The sequence below is a fragment of the Quercus robur genome, chromosome 12 (assembly GCF_932294415.1).
Source record: "Quercus robur chromosome 12, dhQueRobu3.1, whole genome shotgun sequence".
Lineage (NCBI taxonomy): Eukaryota > Viridiplantae > Streptophyta > Magnoliopsida > Fagales > Fagaceae > Quercus > Quercus robur.
This window is the reverse complement of record NC_065545.1, coordinates 19,868,409-19,886,205: the sequence shown is the minus strand read 5'-3', so window position 1 is coordinate 19,886,205 and position 17,797 is coordinate 19,868,409. Positions and strand designations below refer to the sequence as shown.

Here is a 17,797-nt window from a genome sequence, read left to right as displayed (position 1 = left end):
ACGACAACGTTAAAAATAGGAAGTTCAATCATTCCCATTTGCAATATAAAATAAATAATCTCGTCGTTGACCACTTGTGGCTGATGGAAATTTTGGTCCACTAACTCCCTAGTACTTTTTTTATTGATCACTCAGCTTCAGTGTATGTGATATTAAAACTATTTATTGGAAAATGACTTTTGAAGATCAAAGATAAAATTTGACAGAGTCAAGAACTAACCAGAATCCCTTGTGTGCTAAAGGATATGTAAACATTGAGATGCTGACACCAAAAAAAAAAGGGAAAAAAAGAAGACCATCCTAAAGCAGGTGCCACAACTTGGCCAATCATGCATATAAAGCTCCTGGAAGTTAGGTATACCGACTTGAATTTATTCATAGAAAAATCCTTACATACAGAATAATTGAAAATTATAATTGGCTTATTGCTATATTAAATAAATTGATTAGTGCAATAAACTAACAAAAATGAGCGAACCATTCACTGGTCTCCTGCAACCTATTACTCTCGTAAGTCTAAAAAATGTACTACTATCAAATTCGCACTAGCATAAATGGATGAATCCGAAATACCCAAAAACGATTGCATTGGAGAGAATGTTTCAACAACTGCCCCAGAAATATATATTGATAAAATTCCTATGAAGGGCTTCCAGGGAAAAAATTATACTAAAAATTTGAACAGAAAATTTAAACGAACAAAAAAAGAAGGAAAAAAAAAAAAAAATCACAGCTAGTAAGTTACAACTCTCAATTGTCTCTACAATGACCGTCTTCCCGCTCTGCATTTGCAGAAGAGAGAACAGAATGCATATATACAAATCTGGCATGCCAACATGCCATTCTTCTGTGCCAAACCCTCTTCTTCTGAAGATCAGTGCCTTGCAGCGTAAACAACAACGGCCCAGAATAAATAACTGAAGCTATTGAACAAGCAGCATAACCCAGATAAAAAAATGGGTCATACCTGCCAATTATGGACCAACAATGTGATTATTAAAAATTTAGCATTCCAAGGATATCCTAGTTAAAGATGAAACTTTCTAGAAAAATTAAGGATACTTGAATTTGAGATATGACAATGACATACCAGTCCTAGTAGCTACGTTAAATCTCATCTTGGCTGCCAAAAGCTTGGACCTGAAACATGACACAGGATATTCTTAGCCTAGAATTTAGCAACCTACAGTGCAATACAAGAGCAGAGTAATTGGTGATCCAATTACAATAAATCTGAAAGCACCAAATTTTTTTTAAGGTTAATCTGATAGTGCCTAAACAGCACCTAAACAGAATTTTTTTAATAGGTAAATGAAAACCTTTATTCAATAAAAAAAAATAGTACAGCCACTGTACACAGGACATGTATAGAGGAGACAAAAGAACCGAAACAGAAATATAAATATTAAATCAAATAGCTAAGGGAGAAAAGGAGAAGAGAGAGCTAGCAATTTTTCTATTTGGTAAGATTTGAACCAAATGTTCCCTATCCCCCCAACCCCAATCCTTTGGCTGCCTAAGCCACATAGGATTTTTCTTTTTCTTTTTTTTTTTTCTTTTTTTAATTTACTCAACTCATTAAATAAAAGTTCCAAAGAAAAAAATTACACACCTCTGCCTGCCACTGGAATTGGACCTTCAAATGGAGGTCTATAAGGTATGGCATTTCTATGATTCATAGTCCGGGGGGGAAATCTCCATCCTTGGCCTGGTAACCTTGTGGGCTCACATGGAGGACCAACATATGGACCAGGTGTATAAGATGTTCTGCCTTTGTCAGGATATCTTGGACCTAGGTGGAGAGAAAAACATGAAATATTAATTAAAAAATGTGAAAAGATAGTACCAAAGCAAACAATGGCATTGCCAATAGAACCCAGCTATTTTTATTTTTTGGCAACTGTACTTATAAAACTTACCTGAAAAGGGAGGTGCAGGAAACCTCCACTGATCATGATGCTCATATGGGGGTGGTTTCATTCTCTCATGGTTATTGAAAGAGTTTTCTCTATCAACATTCTGCCCAAAGTGGAATCTATTGGAGTAGGAAGGTGGTGGGGCATCCCTATGAGGCCTTACACGCTGGTCCCCATGAAAATATGAGAACTGATTTGATGGTGCAGGATGAGGTGGCCGTAAACCGTAGTTTTTATTATGCAATGTAGCACCATTAGTTTGTCGACCATTATTCACTGCCTGTCCAGAGAAATTGCTGAACGAGCAAGAAGCAGACTCAGCCATCTGTGTTGAAGGATCTCTCCATTCAGGAGAACGATATCGTATTGTTTGGTCAACTCTTTGTGCAACAGGCTCCTGAGCCACAGATTGAACTATGTTGTCTTGCATATTCTGCATGCGAACACAAAAATCAAAAGGAAACAGCACATAATGAGTTTCTTTCTACTACATTGATGCTAAAAAGAAAGAAAGAGAAGGCAACATAAAAGGAGGACGCACATGTTTATCCACACCATTGGCGTAGGAATCTGACATAGCAGAAGGAACAGGGGGTGGAGGAGGTGGTGGAGGTGGAGGGGATGAGGGCAGTGGCGGGGATGAAGGTGGCACGTCCTGAGGTAGTGGCGGAGCAAAGGGCAGAGGAACATGCTGTTCACACTGATTATTCGATGTCTGTATGGCATTGACTTCAGTAACATGAAAAGATGAACTTGTTTCAACTTCACAAGAAGGAGCAACATCCTCCATTTCAAGCTCACCATCAACATCTTCCAATATATGTCTATGCTTTTCAATTGATGGGATTGATTCATGTTCTTCACGGGCTTCAGAATTATGCTCAGGAGTAACTGCCTCAAAACTCTCTCCATCAGAATCACTTCCATCATCGTCATCCTTAAGCATGCGGGGCATACAAAATCCAGGAAGCTGAAGACTTGAATTGCTGCAAAATGTCGAAAAGTCTCAAGAAAAAGGTATTTGAAAAAAAGAATATGAGATAAAAAGAAAACAGATCAATTAAATTCAAACCTTCCATATTCATCGACAAGCATACCCTCCATTTCTCTAACAGGATCATCTAAAGCCCTTTCTGTTCTTGCTGAGCGACGAGCGTAGGGACCTGCAGAAGATGAACCACTTAGGGAGTCCAATTCTCGCATATGGTGACGAACAACAGATTCTGGAAGGATTCTCCTTTCCAACCAAAGCCTCAAAACCTATACCCAAAAAGAGGAAGGGTTAAGCACTAAACCAAAATAATGAAAAACTACAAAGTAGACAAGGATATTAATTTAATAAGATTTTTTCCCCTTATTTCACAAGGAAAGTTTCTTCACTTGCCCTAAGACACTGCTTGCGGTTTTCATGCCCAGTACTTCCAGGTGGAGCAGCAGCTGACAATAGCCGTGGCAGCACTGCCTGGATAGCAGAAGGGTAGATACCACCAACATCACCTGAAAAATTCAAACTTAGTTTTAACTTCAGTGAATTCACATTTTGTTGACTAGCTTTCAAACGTTGGATCACAACATGATAACAGATGCATTACCTTTCAAGCTTCGAGAGCATTGAGTAATGGAATCAACAAGGAAGAATAAATCCACCCTCCGATGTAAGCTTGACTCAGTTTCCAAATTACGGACAAGAATTTCCACCACCTATTTAGAAAATAAAAATAAAGATACATCAAAGAAAAACACATGGCAAATGCTTATACTTCAAATGCAGCCTAAAATGGAAAGAAAGACCATGCAAAATATCTTCACTATTCTGAATGGATTTCCATGTTTTGCAGGAAATGACAAATTTTATAAGATGTAACACTACTGAATTGAGTCCATTGTTCCGGTGGACTGAAAAAAGCACAAATTTGATACCTAGAGATATTCAAGTACAAAAACTGCAATTGGTTGCTCTGTAAAAGGAGATGTTCAGTCACAATAGTGGAAGGCCTATCTCCAAACTGTGGAATGAGTCCATAGAGATGTCGTGGTAGTGCGTTTACCAAATCGAGATAGTTTATATATAATTCTCGATGGTAAAGGTGGAAATCACAGGTTAAGGTTAGCAAATTACTATGGTCTTAAACCAATCTCCTTTAACCAATGGAAGCAATTAAATCCAAAGTGAAAATGGACCATGAAATGGAAAAAATGCTACACACGCACAAAAGGAAATCACAGCCCAAGAATACAATAAGTATTAAATAAATCCACCACAAAGTCAACTACTAAGATTTAATGTATCCAAGAAATCATCATTTTTGATAACCATGCCTTGAATAGAGAACTTAAAAAGCCTTTTTAAGCCTAAGGACACTCCAAAATTGGTCACACAACATTGTTCTTTTCTTAAATTAAAAAAATTAAAAAATTTTAAAAAGAAAAAAAGAAAAGAAGAATCCAACAAAAAGCCTTTTTAAGCCTAAAGGACGCTCCAAAACTGGTCACAGAACATTGTTCTTTTCTTTTTTAAAAATAGAATCCAACAAAAAGTATAATGTCCCAAGCAAAACAATTCCTTTGCAACCCAGACCTCCAATTCCTACATTCCAACAGAACTAGAATCATCCTAGGCATCAAGTAATTCACCCTCAACAAAGAAAACCAAACTGATCAACTTCCCTGAGACTAACAGTGTAGCAGAACAGAGGATATATTACCATAGATGTAAGTGAAACAAAAGATAGTCCACATTACAATGAACGCAATTCACATATGAGCACCCCTGGTTGAAGTCATGTAAACATAAACACGACATTTTACTATCATAAGCTGCTAAAACTAAACTTCTATCCTGAAATACTTTGGAATCTCCCTTCCCTTGTATGTCAGGATAATCCTATCTAAAAAAATTAGTGAATCTTCAACAGAGATACTATTGTTGACCAACAAATTGCTACTAAAGAAACAATAAAATACAAACAAAAAGGTATAAAAAATTTAATTTTACTCATCAAAAAACGGTATAAAAAAACAAATTTCTATGTATGAAACCAGCGCTCCTCAAATCTTTTAAGTTATTGGCAAAGACCCATATAACAAGTCGAAATGTCAAATTTATTCTGCTTTTCAAAATTAACCAAAATAAAATATTTAACAATTTAGCAATTACTCAAATATTTTTACATAATCATACTATTTATATTTCTTGTCAACCGGCCTGCAATTTTACAACAAGGAGCATAGTTTACTAGCCCCACATTAAGGAAAATAGTCTCCCAAAAATTGCAAATAGATAATTCGGTCAAGAAAGAACTTTGCAAAAGATAGACTGAATTAATTACTGTGCATACGAAATTTCAAAAGGTGGTAAACACAGTAATAAGAGAATGGTCATAAACCCCTTCAAGGCAAAAGCCATTATACAAAAATTTAATATTATTTACCTCATCCCTGACAATTTGCCACCTTACAAAAGATGTCAATTGCATATTAAGATCCTCTCCATTTGAAATGGATTCATTTCATGGTTTAGATTAAATATTACGTATCTAGTGCACATCATTTAAAATTTTAAATGACATGACATTATTTACATTGTTGATTCAAGAATTAAAATCTTAACCGTGAAATGGACCCTCTCTTTATTTCACTTGAAATGGAGAGGATCCTATTCCGTCAATTGCCTACATGAGTTAACAGACTAAAAAAAAAAAAAAAAAAAAAAAAAAAAAAAAAGAAAAAAAGGAAGAAAACAAAGTAGACAACTTTTAAAATACCCTTTCTTACTAAATTTAAAATGTCCACAATTTAACCAAGTACCGAACTAAAAATTAGATAGGAGATCTAAAATAACATTATCATACCTTAGCAGCAACACCAAACTTTGCACAGTCAATAGCTATGCGTGTTGCTCTACCAATGCTCTCCTTTGTCCTTGTCAAAGTTCCAAGCTGTCCTTCAAAGGATGATAGAGCAACAGGTGCTTCCCCATGTCTGCCTATAGATTTTGGTTTTTGAGTTACTGCTGATTCAAGTTTTTCTTCTTCATCAACAGGTGGAGCAAAAGAGGTTTTCTTGTGGTGTAAATGCACATCAGGACTACAGCTGCCATTATTTTGAACAATATTACTACTATCTGAAGTAGACATGTGGCAGTTTGAGGTGTGAGTTGGAGATGCCTGAGCAAGAGAATCTCCTGCATCGGTTAGAGATGGACTTGACCTTATGACAGAGATATCCTTTTCACCAAGGTGATCATCAGAAAAAGAATTTGAACTTGGACCCTCTGGTGTATGATAATGTTTGACCTCTTTCACAACCTCACACCTAAAACAAAAATAGTATAATAGTAATGAACAATTAGTACAGAACATACCATAAATTAAGTTATAAGAACGAGGAAGAAACAAAGGGTTCAGATAGCCTTTTAAAAGTTGTTACACATTACATACTACTAAAACTGTCCACTTAAAATTTTCATTTTCCAAGAAGTTAACAATCAATTCTCAACTATTCATTTTCTATTTTTTCTCACTGTTGTCCCCTGACAATTGAGGCCACAGTGGAGGACAACCTGCTTTATGATTATGACAAGAGTCCGCATGGATATAAGAAAAAGAAACTGCAAGGATTCAACCTTTGTGGGTTAGTAGCACAAGATAGTATCTATTATATTGTTGTAAAGCTGCAGTAAAGTATTAAAAGTGTGCTTACATGCCGTTTACTTTGCTTTTTTCATCCACTGAAGGCATCAACAAACACATGTTATCCTCACAACCAGTATCATCTGCAATGTACCGATGCATAATGGTATCATTTCTAGGTGACACTTTATGCCTCTCATTAGGACAGGAGGCAGGACGGGAACTCATCCCCATTTTATCTGTATTATCAACTTCTTTATCAGAAATTTCAGCTTTACAATTGGTCAATTCAACATTTTCAACATCTCCTTCATCCTTTGGAGGCAACAAAGGATCAATTGAAGTCCCATTAAAACTGAGGTTAGCCTGTCTTTCATCAAGTCTAGGAGACACATATGATGCACTTTGAGTTGGGTCTGCAGTTCTAACAGCGCAACTATCAAAAGAACCACTAATATCTTTGCTATCAACATCATCCCTAGCATCAGGGAAGACATCCTCGGAAAATTCATGCTTTGGGATCTCTGAAAATTCAACTGGTTGATTGCACAAGTCCACCTCCATTGACAATTTACAATTTTCCTCTGAGATTATTGGGCTTTGACTTGTAGAAAATCCAGAACCACATACCTGAGAAGAAATATTGCCAAGAGAACCCATACTCGGCAGTCCCAGACAAGTCCTTGCTTTGCTTTCCACAGCCACATGAGGGCTTCTTTTCATTGGAGAAATACAACATCCACTAACTACAGTTTTCAAGGTTGGTGATGCTTCATTACATGCTTGACCTTCTTCAGCATTATTAGCTGACATAGCTTCCAGAGCACGATGAAGGCGTTTAGATGGAGGTAAAGCTGCTTCACCATCCATTGAGCAGCCAAATGATTGTTCTTTCTTAACATTCCAAGGCTGAGGTCTATTCATTGAGACTTGAGTGCAATGCTTGGAAGGTGACACTACATTATCCAGAGCTCCATTCACTACAAGTGAGTTTCTGTCTGTAACACTATCATCATCATGTTTTTCATGCATGCTGATCTGCTCTGATGGATTAACTGTAGATTCCTTTATGGTTCTCTCTTCTGTCTGTGAAGAGATATTGAATTCCTCCTCTGCAGATGATGATTTTCCCATTCGCACCCTTGCTCGTTTCACCAATGGCAGGTGCTCATCTCCATCTTCCTTCAAGCATCTCTCATTCATCTTTTCAAAATCTCTTTGTGAATTTATACTAGTATTCTGCACCCCAGCCTCCAAACCCATCTCCTTGTCCAATGTGGCAGGAGGCACAGCTGAATCATTAGTCACTCGCTTTCTGCTTGGTTTCCTTTTCTTCTTGATGACAATAGCCTTTATTTCAAGATCAAGCCCTTTGCTTAACTCAACATCTCCATCCAAACATTCAACAACAGTATCAGAGTGCTCAAGTTTACAACCAGACTCAATCGTGCTGCCTTCATTTAGACTAAAGGTGTCAGAATCAGCTGTGGCAATTTCAGAACTATTTTCTTCAACACTGCCATTTGAAACAAAAGCAGCAGAATCAACATCATCCGACTCAGATGCATCAGGTGACTTCCTGATTCGCTTATTCCTTCTTAAAGAACCCTCCCGAACTACATTGGCTGATTTGTCTCCAGCATTATTGCCACCATCATTGCATGACATTGTGAAGGTTCGTGATCTACGGGTTTCCAACCTTGATGAACTTCTAGACCTTTGAGCCTTTCTATAAGTGGCACAGCTCTGTGGCTGTATGAGACTGGATCTTTTTTTTGAAAAGTAAGTAGTTAGCAAAGGTGTTGCTGTAACCGCCGCAGTATCAATAGATTCCTCCCCTAAGGCCTCTTTATCAAGCAAGGCATCGGCAGGTGCTGCAGCTAAGGCATCCTCAACAAGAACACCAGAGTCATTTTTATCTGTTGTGGTAAATGAAGTTTTTAACTGTGAATTTTGATTTATTTCAGGAGTTTCTGTTTGATCATTCAATTCGACGTTGGCTGCTAAGTCAGCTGAATTCCCACCCTTTGCAGGTGCAACCTCATCAGCAGAGTTTAAACCATTGACTAGATCCTGTTTCTTTAATTTCTCATAGCTATCGATAATCTCCTGGACAGCACGTAGAAAATCAGCACTCCTGCCATTACGTTTGACCAGAAGAGATTGTTTCTTCTCTTCAGTAAATGCTTCAACATCAGCAGGATTGCAGAAGCCTCTGAATGACAAGGTATTGCTATTAGAATAAGGTTAAGTTGCTTGCTAACGTCAAATTAAACTCTCATAAGGCACACTTAGAGAAGAACAAGAGCGACACTGAGTAAAATAAACCAGAACAATTGATGTCCATAGCAAACAAGTGAATTCACTATCACCACAATGGATCCAAACAAGAGAAAATGTTGACAAAGTAACACAAAGCTATAAAGTGAGTGGAACCAGAACAAAGCCAAGCTTGAAGAGCAAAATCCATCTTGCATTAACTCTCACACATTAGTAAAAAAACTTGGAACATAGAAGTGGAAGGCATGACTATTAGTATAACACATTGAGATGCCATATTTATACATGCTACATTTCAAAGAGAAACAATACATAATGCCAACATGAAATGAACAATCAATATGTCAAGACCACACAACATACGCAGATGACTATGTAACAATGTTTAAACTTTTAAAGTAAAAGATTTGTATGCTTTCTCTTGCTTCCCTCAAAAGAAAATATCATAGAAAAAGAAAAAAGCAGATGGAAGAGTAAAAAGTTCTCTGGCCTTGAACATTGAAGAGAAGCCAATGGCAATAGCTTTCCAATGAAAAATTGGAAGTTTATCACCTCCCATTGAAGGAAAAATTTACAACTCCACATTTGAGCTGCAACTCTGACCTTGAAGACATACAAGCACATCCATAGTACTTTTAATCAGTAGATACAGATATAAAGAACAAGTATATTAATAAACTATTTGTCTAACTCCAGGTCATTTTATATTATTACGTCTTCCCAGACTTCAATCAATTCAATGAAGTTAAAACCTCCATATCCTAACAACTGCACTTCAATATAAAATAGGGTAATTTAGAAAAATAAAAATTAAAGAAAAACATTCTGCACTTTAACGTTTCACAGATAATTAAGGGCAATGGAACGGGACAGAGTCTGATAATAAAAAGGAGAGGTGAGGTCAGAGTATTGAGGGACAAGTGTTTTGGGATGATAATAAAATATGCATAAAAAATTAAAATATAAATAGAATATTTTTTTTATAAGATATGTTTTATTGCCAAAAAAAAAAAAAAAAAAAGAACATACAGGAGCCTAAAGAATACGGAGAAGAAAAAAAAACTATGTACATAGTGACAACAATGACTATAAATTCCGGAATGGATCTGTTACCAGTTACTCCCCATGCTCCAGACCAATCAAATAAAGAACCACTAAACAAAGCTACCAAAAGGGTTCTTGTTGTATAAATAGGATATGTATAAACAATTTAAACATATGTTAAATAAGATACACACACAGATGCATACACTCGGGGTGAAAACCTGACCTCCCATGTGGGGTGGAACAGGACAGGTCAAACGGGGTGGAGCATTTTTGTCCTCTCTAACCAACATAATTAAGGCTCCATTCCATACAAGAGGGCAAAGCAATACACGATTATGGTCCACCAACTACAAAGAGAACAACCATATAACTATAGAACTCAAAAAGCCTTAAAGTTCATATTCAGATGACCAATTGTCAATCCAAACAGATTTTTAAAAAGTCAGCATAGCTGTAGCTTCAGCTGTAACCAAATAATAAGCCCAACCTCCAACCACATCCATAACAATCAACTGATAAATTGATCAACAAATAAGCTCAAAGCCTAGAAAATTTCTTTTTCCATTTTGTGAGTAATATGGAATTTTATTAGAAAATAAAGGGAATGTAATATGGAAATTTATTAGAAAATAAAGGGAAGCTCTTAAAAAGATGATTTACTAATAGTGTGTTTGGTTGGGTAGATTTTAGGGGTAAAAAGAAACAAGGGGAAAGAAAATGGACTGGATAATCCAGTTTTCCTCCAATTGGTTGAAAGGAAAAAGGGATTGACGGAAACAAATGAGTGTGTGCTTTCGATATCTTGGCTCACCAATTCATGAAAAGAAAATCCAAACGCAAAACTGAATAAATTAATTTTTAAAATAACAAAAGGAAAAATAATCGATTTCTCAAATTCAAAATATTTAGAAACTCAAGGAAGTTCATAGAATAGCATTCATGAACTTAGGAAATTACAAACAGGTTTCAACATATCCTTAAGAAGTTACAAACACATAAAGAACTTAAAACTAAATAGAGACTGATTCTGCAGCATATAAATTGAAAAGATCAAACAAATGCATGTATGTCAATAAGCTATTTTGGAATTGGAGCTCTAAACACACAGCTTGTGAAAATCTCCATGGATTCCATTGGTGCTGTAGGCCAATGGTATTTAATCAACTGCTCCTATGGCAGTGCCAGGAAGTTAAAACCTTCAAAACTGCTACAGCTTGTAGGATAATGGGGCCTATTCAATGAACAAGATGATAATTTCTTTTGTAAGCAGAATACTTTTTTTTTAAAGTCCTAAAGAGAACACTCTCCAAGTAAAACACAATCAGTTTTCATCCAGTAATAAGAAGTTAAATATTTGATCCATAATCAACAAAGGTCCCGCAGAACCAAATTCATATCAAATCCAATCAATAGAGACTATCTTCACATGCACTTTGCACATGTTTAGAGTTTTTTCGTTTTTAAATTTTTACTTTAAAATGTCTAAATGTTAATTAAAAAATTATTAATAAACGTAACACATAATAACATATATAAGGTTTTTTGTGTAAATGGCATCACGACATTATCCCATATATATATATATATATGGTCCAAGTCTAAATCTTATAATTTAATTGTCACAATAAATGGGGAGGGGGGATTCAAACCTGGTTCTACTTATAAAAGTTATAGGAGAAACAGGCAAGTCTAAATCCTATAATAACCAATTGACATGAAATTTTGGGTGCGTGTTAAGACTTGAGAATATTAAGAACATGCAATCTAACATTTGGGTCTTCAAAATATTAATTTGATAAGAAGTTATTGAGTAGCATAACATTATGCAAAAGTTACACCAAATGTAAATTGATCCTCACATACACTTCTTTTTCGATAAGTTGGTTGCCACTCACGCACACAAAGAAATCTTAAATGAAAGTGCAAGTGATGATTATAAATCAGGAGGGTCAGACCTTAATATGCACTGAACCAAAAAAAAAAAGGTCACCAACTTATTACCATAACATTTTTTTTGATAGGTAATAAGAATATTATTAAAACAAACTAAAATACAGATGAAAGCCAATACAAGGTGTTCATGATGGTGAACACAAGGAAAAGCAATAAAGAAAATAAACAGCCCTATGAATCCTAATAATTCCAACTTATTACCAACTTATTACCATAACATGATAACATACCCAATGAATCCAAATAATTCCAAACATCTAAGGATTATGACATTCATATAAGGTGGAGGAAAACAAAAGCATTCAAAACATAAATGAAGAGGATGGATTGAACCGCCCAAAAAAAACATAATCATCATCGCAAAAAATGTGAGTAATATAAACATGATATTTGAATTGGGGATACAAAAATAGTGTAAAAGGTATCCAACCAGCAGTAGTAAAAAGAATCACCAATGAGTTCTAGCTCAAATGGTACTTCGGTACTTCCTCCTCCCATAATAATGGGATGGGGGGTTAAGTTGTGGGTTCAAGGTGTGTAGCTTACTAATAAAAACATAGTTAAAAGAATATACTAATTTTTTAGTATTGTACCAGGGTAGAAAATGAGGAAAAAAAAAAAAAAAGTACACACAGCCCACTCCTACACTCTACCTCATGTATTGAATATGCCTAAGACAAAACTGTTCATTACAAGCAAACTTATGACCTCACAAGTTATATACTTAAAAATTACAGTGCATGAAGAAACCACCCTGAAGTACGGTCCTAAACCCATGCAACTCAATGCTCTCACAGTGCTGTTGAGCCTCAATTGAGGCTACTGCCCACAATCTAACATTCAAATATCCACAAGCACCTTTAAGTCCACACGTCAGATAACCCATACCCACTAACCTAACCTAGCCCAACCATCCCTTCAACCACCTTTAAAACCCCACCTCAAACAACCCACATCCACTAGCCTCCACAGCATCACTCACATCACTGGAGGATCAATTGGCAATGAATCTTTCTTTTTAGATGTTATTATGTATTATATTTGAAAATCTGTGCTTCACTTTAATCAGGTGCAATTTTGTGCTTAGCACCTATTCGCACCTATTCTCTAAGACGTTTGTGCGCTTGACGCTTTTACCAACACTAGTCGGATTGTAAAGAGAAAGGAAGAGGGAGGAGGAAGCTGAAAAAGATTATTGTGGCTAAAAGTGTGGAACATGAGTTGGGAAGTCAAGTTGAAGTAATTTACCACTACAACCCTTTGTATCAACTAAATGTATTCAAACTAAGATGTGTGGGAATTTTTGGCATTTTAAAGAAGAGGACAGAAAAAGAGAGGAATCCCCCTTTTAAGTATAATAGATGAAAGGATTATCAGCCATCCCATATAGCATGTAAGGATGAGCAAAAAAACATAAACGTAGATGTGTTTTTGTGACAATGGTCCTTGGAAGTAAGGGGTGGAAGGTGAGGTGATGGTTCAACCCTTTGTGCACAATGTGTGTACTTAACTAATGAAAAAAAAAAAAAAAAAAAAAAAAAAAAAACTAAAATTTTCTTAGTTGCACTGAAACACAAAAAAGTATTTTAGACCATCATTTAAAATATGCAAAAGAGAAACCCTGTAGAGCTCTACAAGAGACTTTCACCATTCACCACCCCAGCACCATGAAGCAAACCATCAATAGAAGGAAAACAGCCTCCCCATTTACTACTTGGCCAAGGACCACTAATGACCCCTCTCATAATCAAAGTCACTCAAAAGTTAAAACAGTATCTTATACCCCAACCTCAACAAGTATTGGTAACTTCCGATTCAGATCCTGCCCAAGCCACACCCCAAAAAAAAAAAAAATGATACCTTTCCGTAGAGCCTGAATAATGGCAAATGACAAGATACTATCAATACAAACTTCAAGACCAATGTCCATTTATTTTTCCTACTAGAAATAAAACAGGGTAAGCCATATCACTAATCTTTATTGTTGTAGAAACCAATTATGCTTATTTAAGCCAAGGAAACAACCAACCTTTTCATAATTAAAAAACTACAAACAATATATACAGTACCATGGTACCTTCAGGATGACACACATTCATTTCAATTTATTCTAATATATAAAACCCCATTCATCTCAATAAAGGTGAGATCGAGGGTCCTAAGCCTAGAATAAAGCAGTTAATCTTAAATCACCATTTTCTTTCTAAGATGCAGATACATACATATATAGCAACAGATGCCCATACTACGCCTCAGTTTCGAACCTCTTTAATCTCTCATTTAACAGTGATAAAATTTAAAATGTATGCCCAAAAGAAATTTCCAGCCATGTTACACATAATTGAAAAGAGAAGAAATCGGAAAATTTGAAAACAAGAAAGAAAAGGAAACTAGTCAACAACATAAATAGCACACATGCTGCTACTATACCTCAGTTTTGAACCTCCTTTATCTCTCATTTAACAGTGACAAAAATTAAATCTCAAATACTTATCAAAATAAGTTTCAAACCTCATTACACATAATTAAAAGGAGCAGAAATAGGGAAAAAGAAAAGTCATAATACAGCATAAATAGCAACATATGCTGATACTGCACTTCAGTTTCAACCTCTTTCAACTCTTATTAACAGTGATAAAAAATTAAATCTAAAATTCCATTCAAAAGAAGTTTCCATTACACACAATTGAAAAGAGTAGAAATCAAAAAAACAAAAAATTTATTTAACAACATAACATACTGAATGCCTTATATTCCAGTCCTGGAGTACTTACATCTGTTCTGGCTTGGTTCCAAAGAAGTGGACCACTACTTTCTTCCAATCAGCTGCAAACCCCAAACTCTGTGGCTCTCCCACCTGCCATTAGCAATCAACTTAATAAGCCAACTTGAATATTCAGCTACCCCATCCTTAATTTGTAAAGATTTCCTAAATACTTCAAATTGTAGATTGGTTTTTTATGTGAAAACCAAAGGGGAATCAATGAATCATCTTCTTATACATTGCACCATACCTAAGGAGCTAATGAATTTGCTTTTATGCCAATTTAGAGCTAGTTGGGTCATGCCTAATTCAATAATTGCTATGTTAGCTAGTTGGATGGGGAATTTGGCAAACTCAATAGTGCAGAAATTTGGATGGTGGCTCCTTAATGTCATCTATGGTGCTTGTGGAGAGAGAGGAATAATCATACTTTCAAAGGAAAGGAGTTATTAGTGGCACCAATGTTGTTAAAAGCACACTTAAACGTGCTTAAAGCTCAAAATCCCAAGGTCTTCGCACTTTACTTGGCCAAAGAAAAGCTCATTTAGTGAAGTGTGCCTTTGAGCTTTTTGAAGAAGCATAAAGCATGCCTAGGAGTGCTTTCATTTTTTCTTTTAGTTAGTAATAATCAATTTATAAAATGAGCCTACTTCATTTACATGGAAAAATGTTTCAAAAAGTTGCCTAAAGAATTGCAAAATGTTATGCACAGGAGGAAAATGATTCTAAACACTCAGGAATGGAGTTACAATTAGTAAAACCCCACACCCTAGACCAATCAAACAACAATCTAGACATTATAAAAATATATAAATCATAAAAATTAACTACTCAATCTTAATGAAATAACACGGACCATTAATTTATTATACACTCGAGCAATGATAAATTTAGTATTCCTGTGCTTTCTAGGCTATGCCTTTGGGATATATTTAAATTGGACTATATGATACATTTGATCATAGCTATCACATCTATAAATTTTTTATAAAGCACAAGATAATTATATAGAAAGTTGTGTTTAAACTATTTATGACTAGATTATAATCGTATCATGACTATCATCCATTAATAATTATTTTCAAATTTAATATCTAAAAATTTTAAGAAATTGAAATAACATATGTAAATTGTTGAGAATCCATAGCCATCCACAAAAATATGGGTGTAAGGCTTTCCTGTTGTTGTTGTTGTTGAAATAACTCATGTAAAATTTGAACTAACATGCTTTGTGCAATCGCACTATTCATTTTAGCTAATAGGAAAATATATTACTATTTTGAGTGCATTAACTTTTTTATTACATTATGAATCTTTCAATTAAATGTTTATATATAATATTTAAATAATGTGCGTTTTACTTCAATTGGGCACAACTAGGCTTCAAGAAGCCTATGCACTTAGGTTCAAGTGTTGTTAAAAGCGCGCTTAAAGCGTGCTTAAGCGCAGAGCCCTTGGGGCTTTTTCCCTCTAAAGCGAAGCGCCCTCAAAAAGCGCACTTTTTTTACCCTTTTTATTAAGCACAAAGCGCGCTTTTTTGAGCTTTCAGTAAATTTTTTTAAAAAAAATCCTGATTTGATTTTTAGCCATTAGATCTAAATATGTTTGATATAAGCCACTGATATAATATATAAAAACTAATGGTGTGGTGTGCTACCATACACCTAAGCCTATCTCTTTAGATATTTTTGAACTTTTAACCATAAACCACACAAACAAACACTAAATCAAACACTCACAAAGATAGTATTACTTAACATTCTAGTACTTTTTAGCCTTTGCCTTCTTGGTTCTATACTTCTATTTTGATTCAACCATGTTTTGTAATCATGGCCATCAAATATCATGGTTGCATATATTTTGTAAAGCACAATAGAATTATATAAATGTTATATAAATTATATAAAATGTTTTATTGTAATTTATATGATTAATTGATCACTTGATTGTTATATTGATCATTAATAAAAAAAAAAAATTTAATGTGCGCTTCACATCGATCAGGCGCTTTGCGCTTTGCGCCTAGGCTCTAGTAGGAGGCCTTTGCACTTAAGTGCGTTCAGCACTTTTAATTCAATTTGATGCTTTTACCAACACTATGTAACACTACTCAAGTTTGCTTTCCCCAAGATATTATTGGAGTGTACATCAACTACCATCCATTACTCTACTCTTTTGATTTATGGATTTCCACAATGGTTCATTTATTTAGATTTTAATCTTGCTGTATTTTTTTCCTTTTGAATTCTTTAGCCACTCTTATGTATACTCTAGGATAGTGAAATTTCATCGCTTATCAAAAAGTTTTTTTTATAGAAAATTACACAATGAACATCAACATCCCCACCCCCAAATTCAATTCTAAATTAAAAAATCTCAATTACTGGAAATTCTGTACAATGGTATAAACCTAAAATCTAAAGGGAAACAAATACCGAAGCTTTACCAAATTTACAAAACAATCACATCCATAATCATCCAATTAAACCCCCAAAAAACACAAAAGTTAACTTTGTTTTTATTCAAATCGCAAACTCCACACCAGTAATCGTACACAAAATCAAAGAATACATTCACATGCTATCCGAAACCCTAACTAAAGCAAATCCATTCAACAGAGAAAACACCAAAAAACGAAGAAAAATAAAAAAATAACAATAAAGATCAAAACTTTATACCTTGGCAGGCCAGGCGGGGAAGCCCTTGACTTTAGCGAGCACAAGATCACCGACCTTCCATTGCCGGCGAGCCGCCGCAGCCGCCGCCGCTTTACTCGAGCCTTTTCTCCGGCTCGGCGCCATCGGACTCGAAAACCTTACCCAATCAAAATCGAATCGGGTAGGCCAAACCGATAACCAACACAACAACGAAGAAGAAGAAGAAGATTCTAGATTCACGCCCAAACAGCCCTTGGAATTGAGCGGTTCGGCACACTGCACGGAATTCCGGGAATGGATTCCCAGGCATTGAAATCACGCAAAGCTCTCAGAGAGAAAGAGAGAGAGAGACTCTCAGTCTGTGACGAAACCCTAATTTGTCTCAGAGAGAGAGAGAGATTTTTTTTTTTTTTTTAATGTATTTTTGTGGAAGAAGCGAATTCAGAGAGAGAGAGGGATATGAGAGAGTTGGTTAGGTAGGGGCCAAGTTAAAGTGCACTAGGGGGCGTAGGATAATGATTTGAATTGAGGACAGGAATTGTGGGGTTA

At 35.5% G+C, this 17,797-nt stretch overlaps 1 protein-coding gene across 2 annotated transcripts; it reads right to left on the bottom strand.

Moving 5' to 3' along the window:
- Positions 1 to 570: 570 nt before the first annotated feature.
- Positions 571 to 17,784, bottom strand: LOC126709037 (protein HUA2-LIKE 3). Of its 2 annotated transcripts, none has more exons than XM_050409107.1 (12): positions 17,270 to 17,784; positions 14,602 to 14,684; positions 6,618 to 8,762; positions 5,768 to 6,230; positions 3,509 to 3,617; positions 3,301 to 3,413; positions 2,989 to 3,176; positions 2,458 to 2,902; positions 1,920 to 2,349; positions 1,613 to 1,792; positions 1,091 to 1,140; positions 571 to 881 (listed from the first exon to the last, which is right to left on the bottom strand). In XM_050409107.1, exons 1-11 carry the CDS (start codon positions 17,390 to 17,392, stop codon positions 1,115 to 1,117), a joined length of 4,305 nt encoding a protein of 1,434 aa, XP_050265064.1. In that variant the 5' UTR covers positions 17,393 to 17,784; the 3' UTR covers positions 571 to 881; positions 1,091 to 1,114. The 2 variants fall into 2 exon arrangements, with proteins under 2 accessions (XP_050265064.1, XP_050265062.1); XM_050409105.1 differs by having other exon boundaries at positions 571 to 967; positions 17,270 to 17,783.
- Between the last annotated feature and the right edge of the window lie 13 nt (positions 17,785 to 17,797).

Bases quoted from the DNA above. Each gene is read 5' to 3' on its own strand.
- LOC126709037 (XM_050409107.1), bottom strand. From the start codon at position 17,392: ATGGCGCCGAGCCGGAGAAAAGGCTCGAGTAAAGCGGCGGCGGCTGCG. The intron at 14,685-17,269 runs GTATAAAGTTTT...TGCTAATGGCAG, and splicing joins TCCCCGCCTGGCCTGCCAAG to GTGGGAGAGCCACAGAGTTT. The intron at 3,618-5,767 runs GTATGATAATGT...TTTTCTAAATAG, and splicing joins AGTTTGGTGTTGCTGCTAAG to GTGGTGGAAATTCTTGTCCG.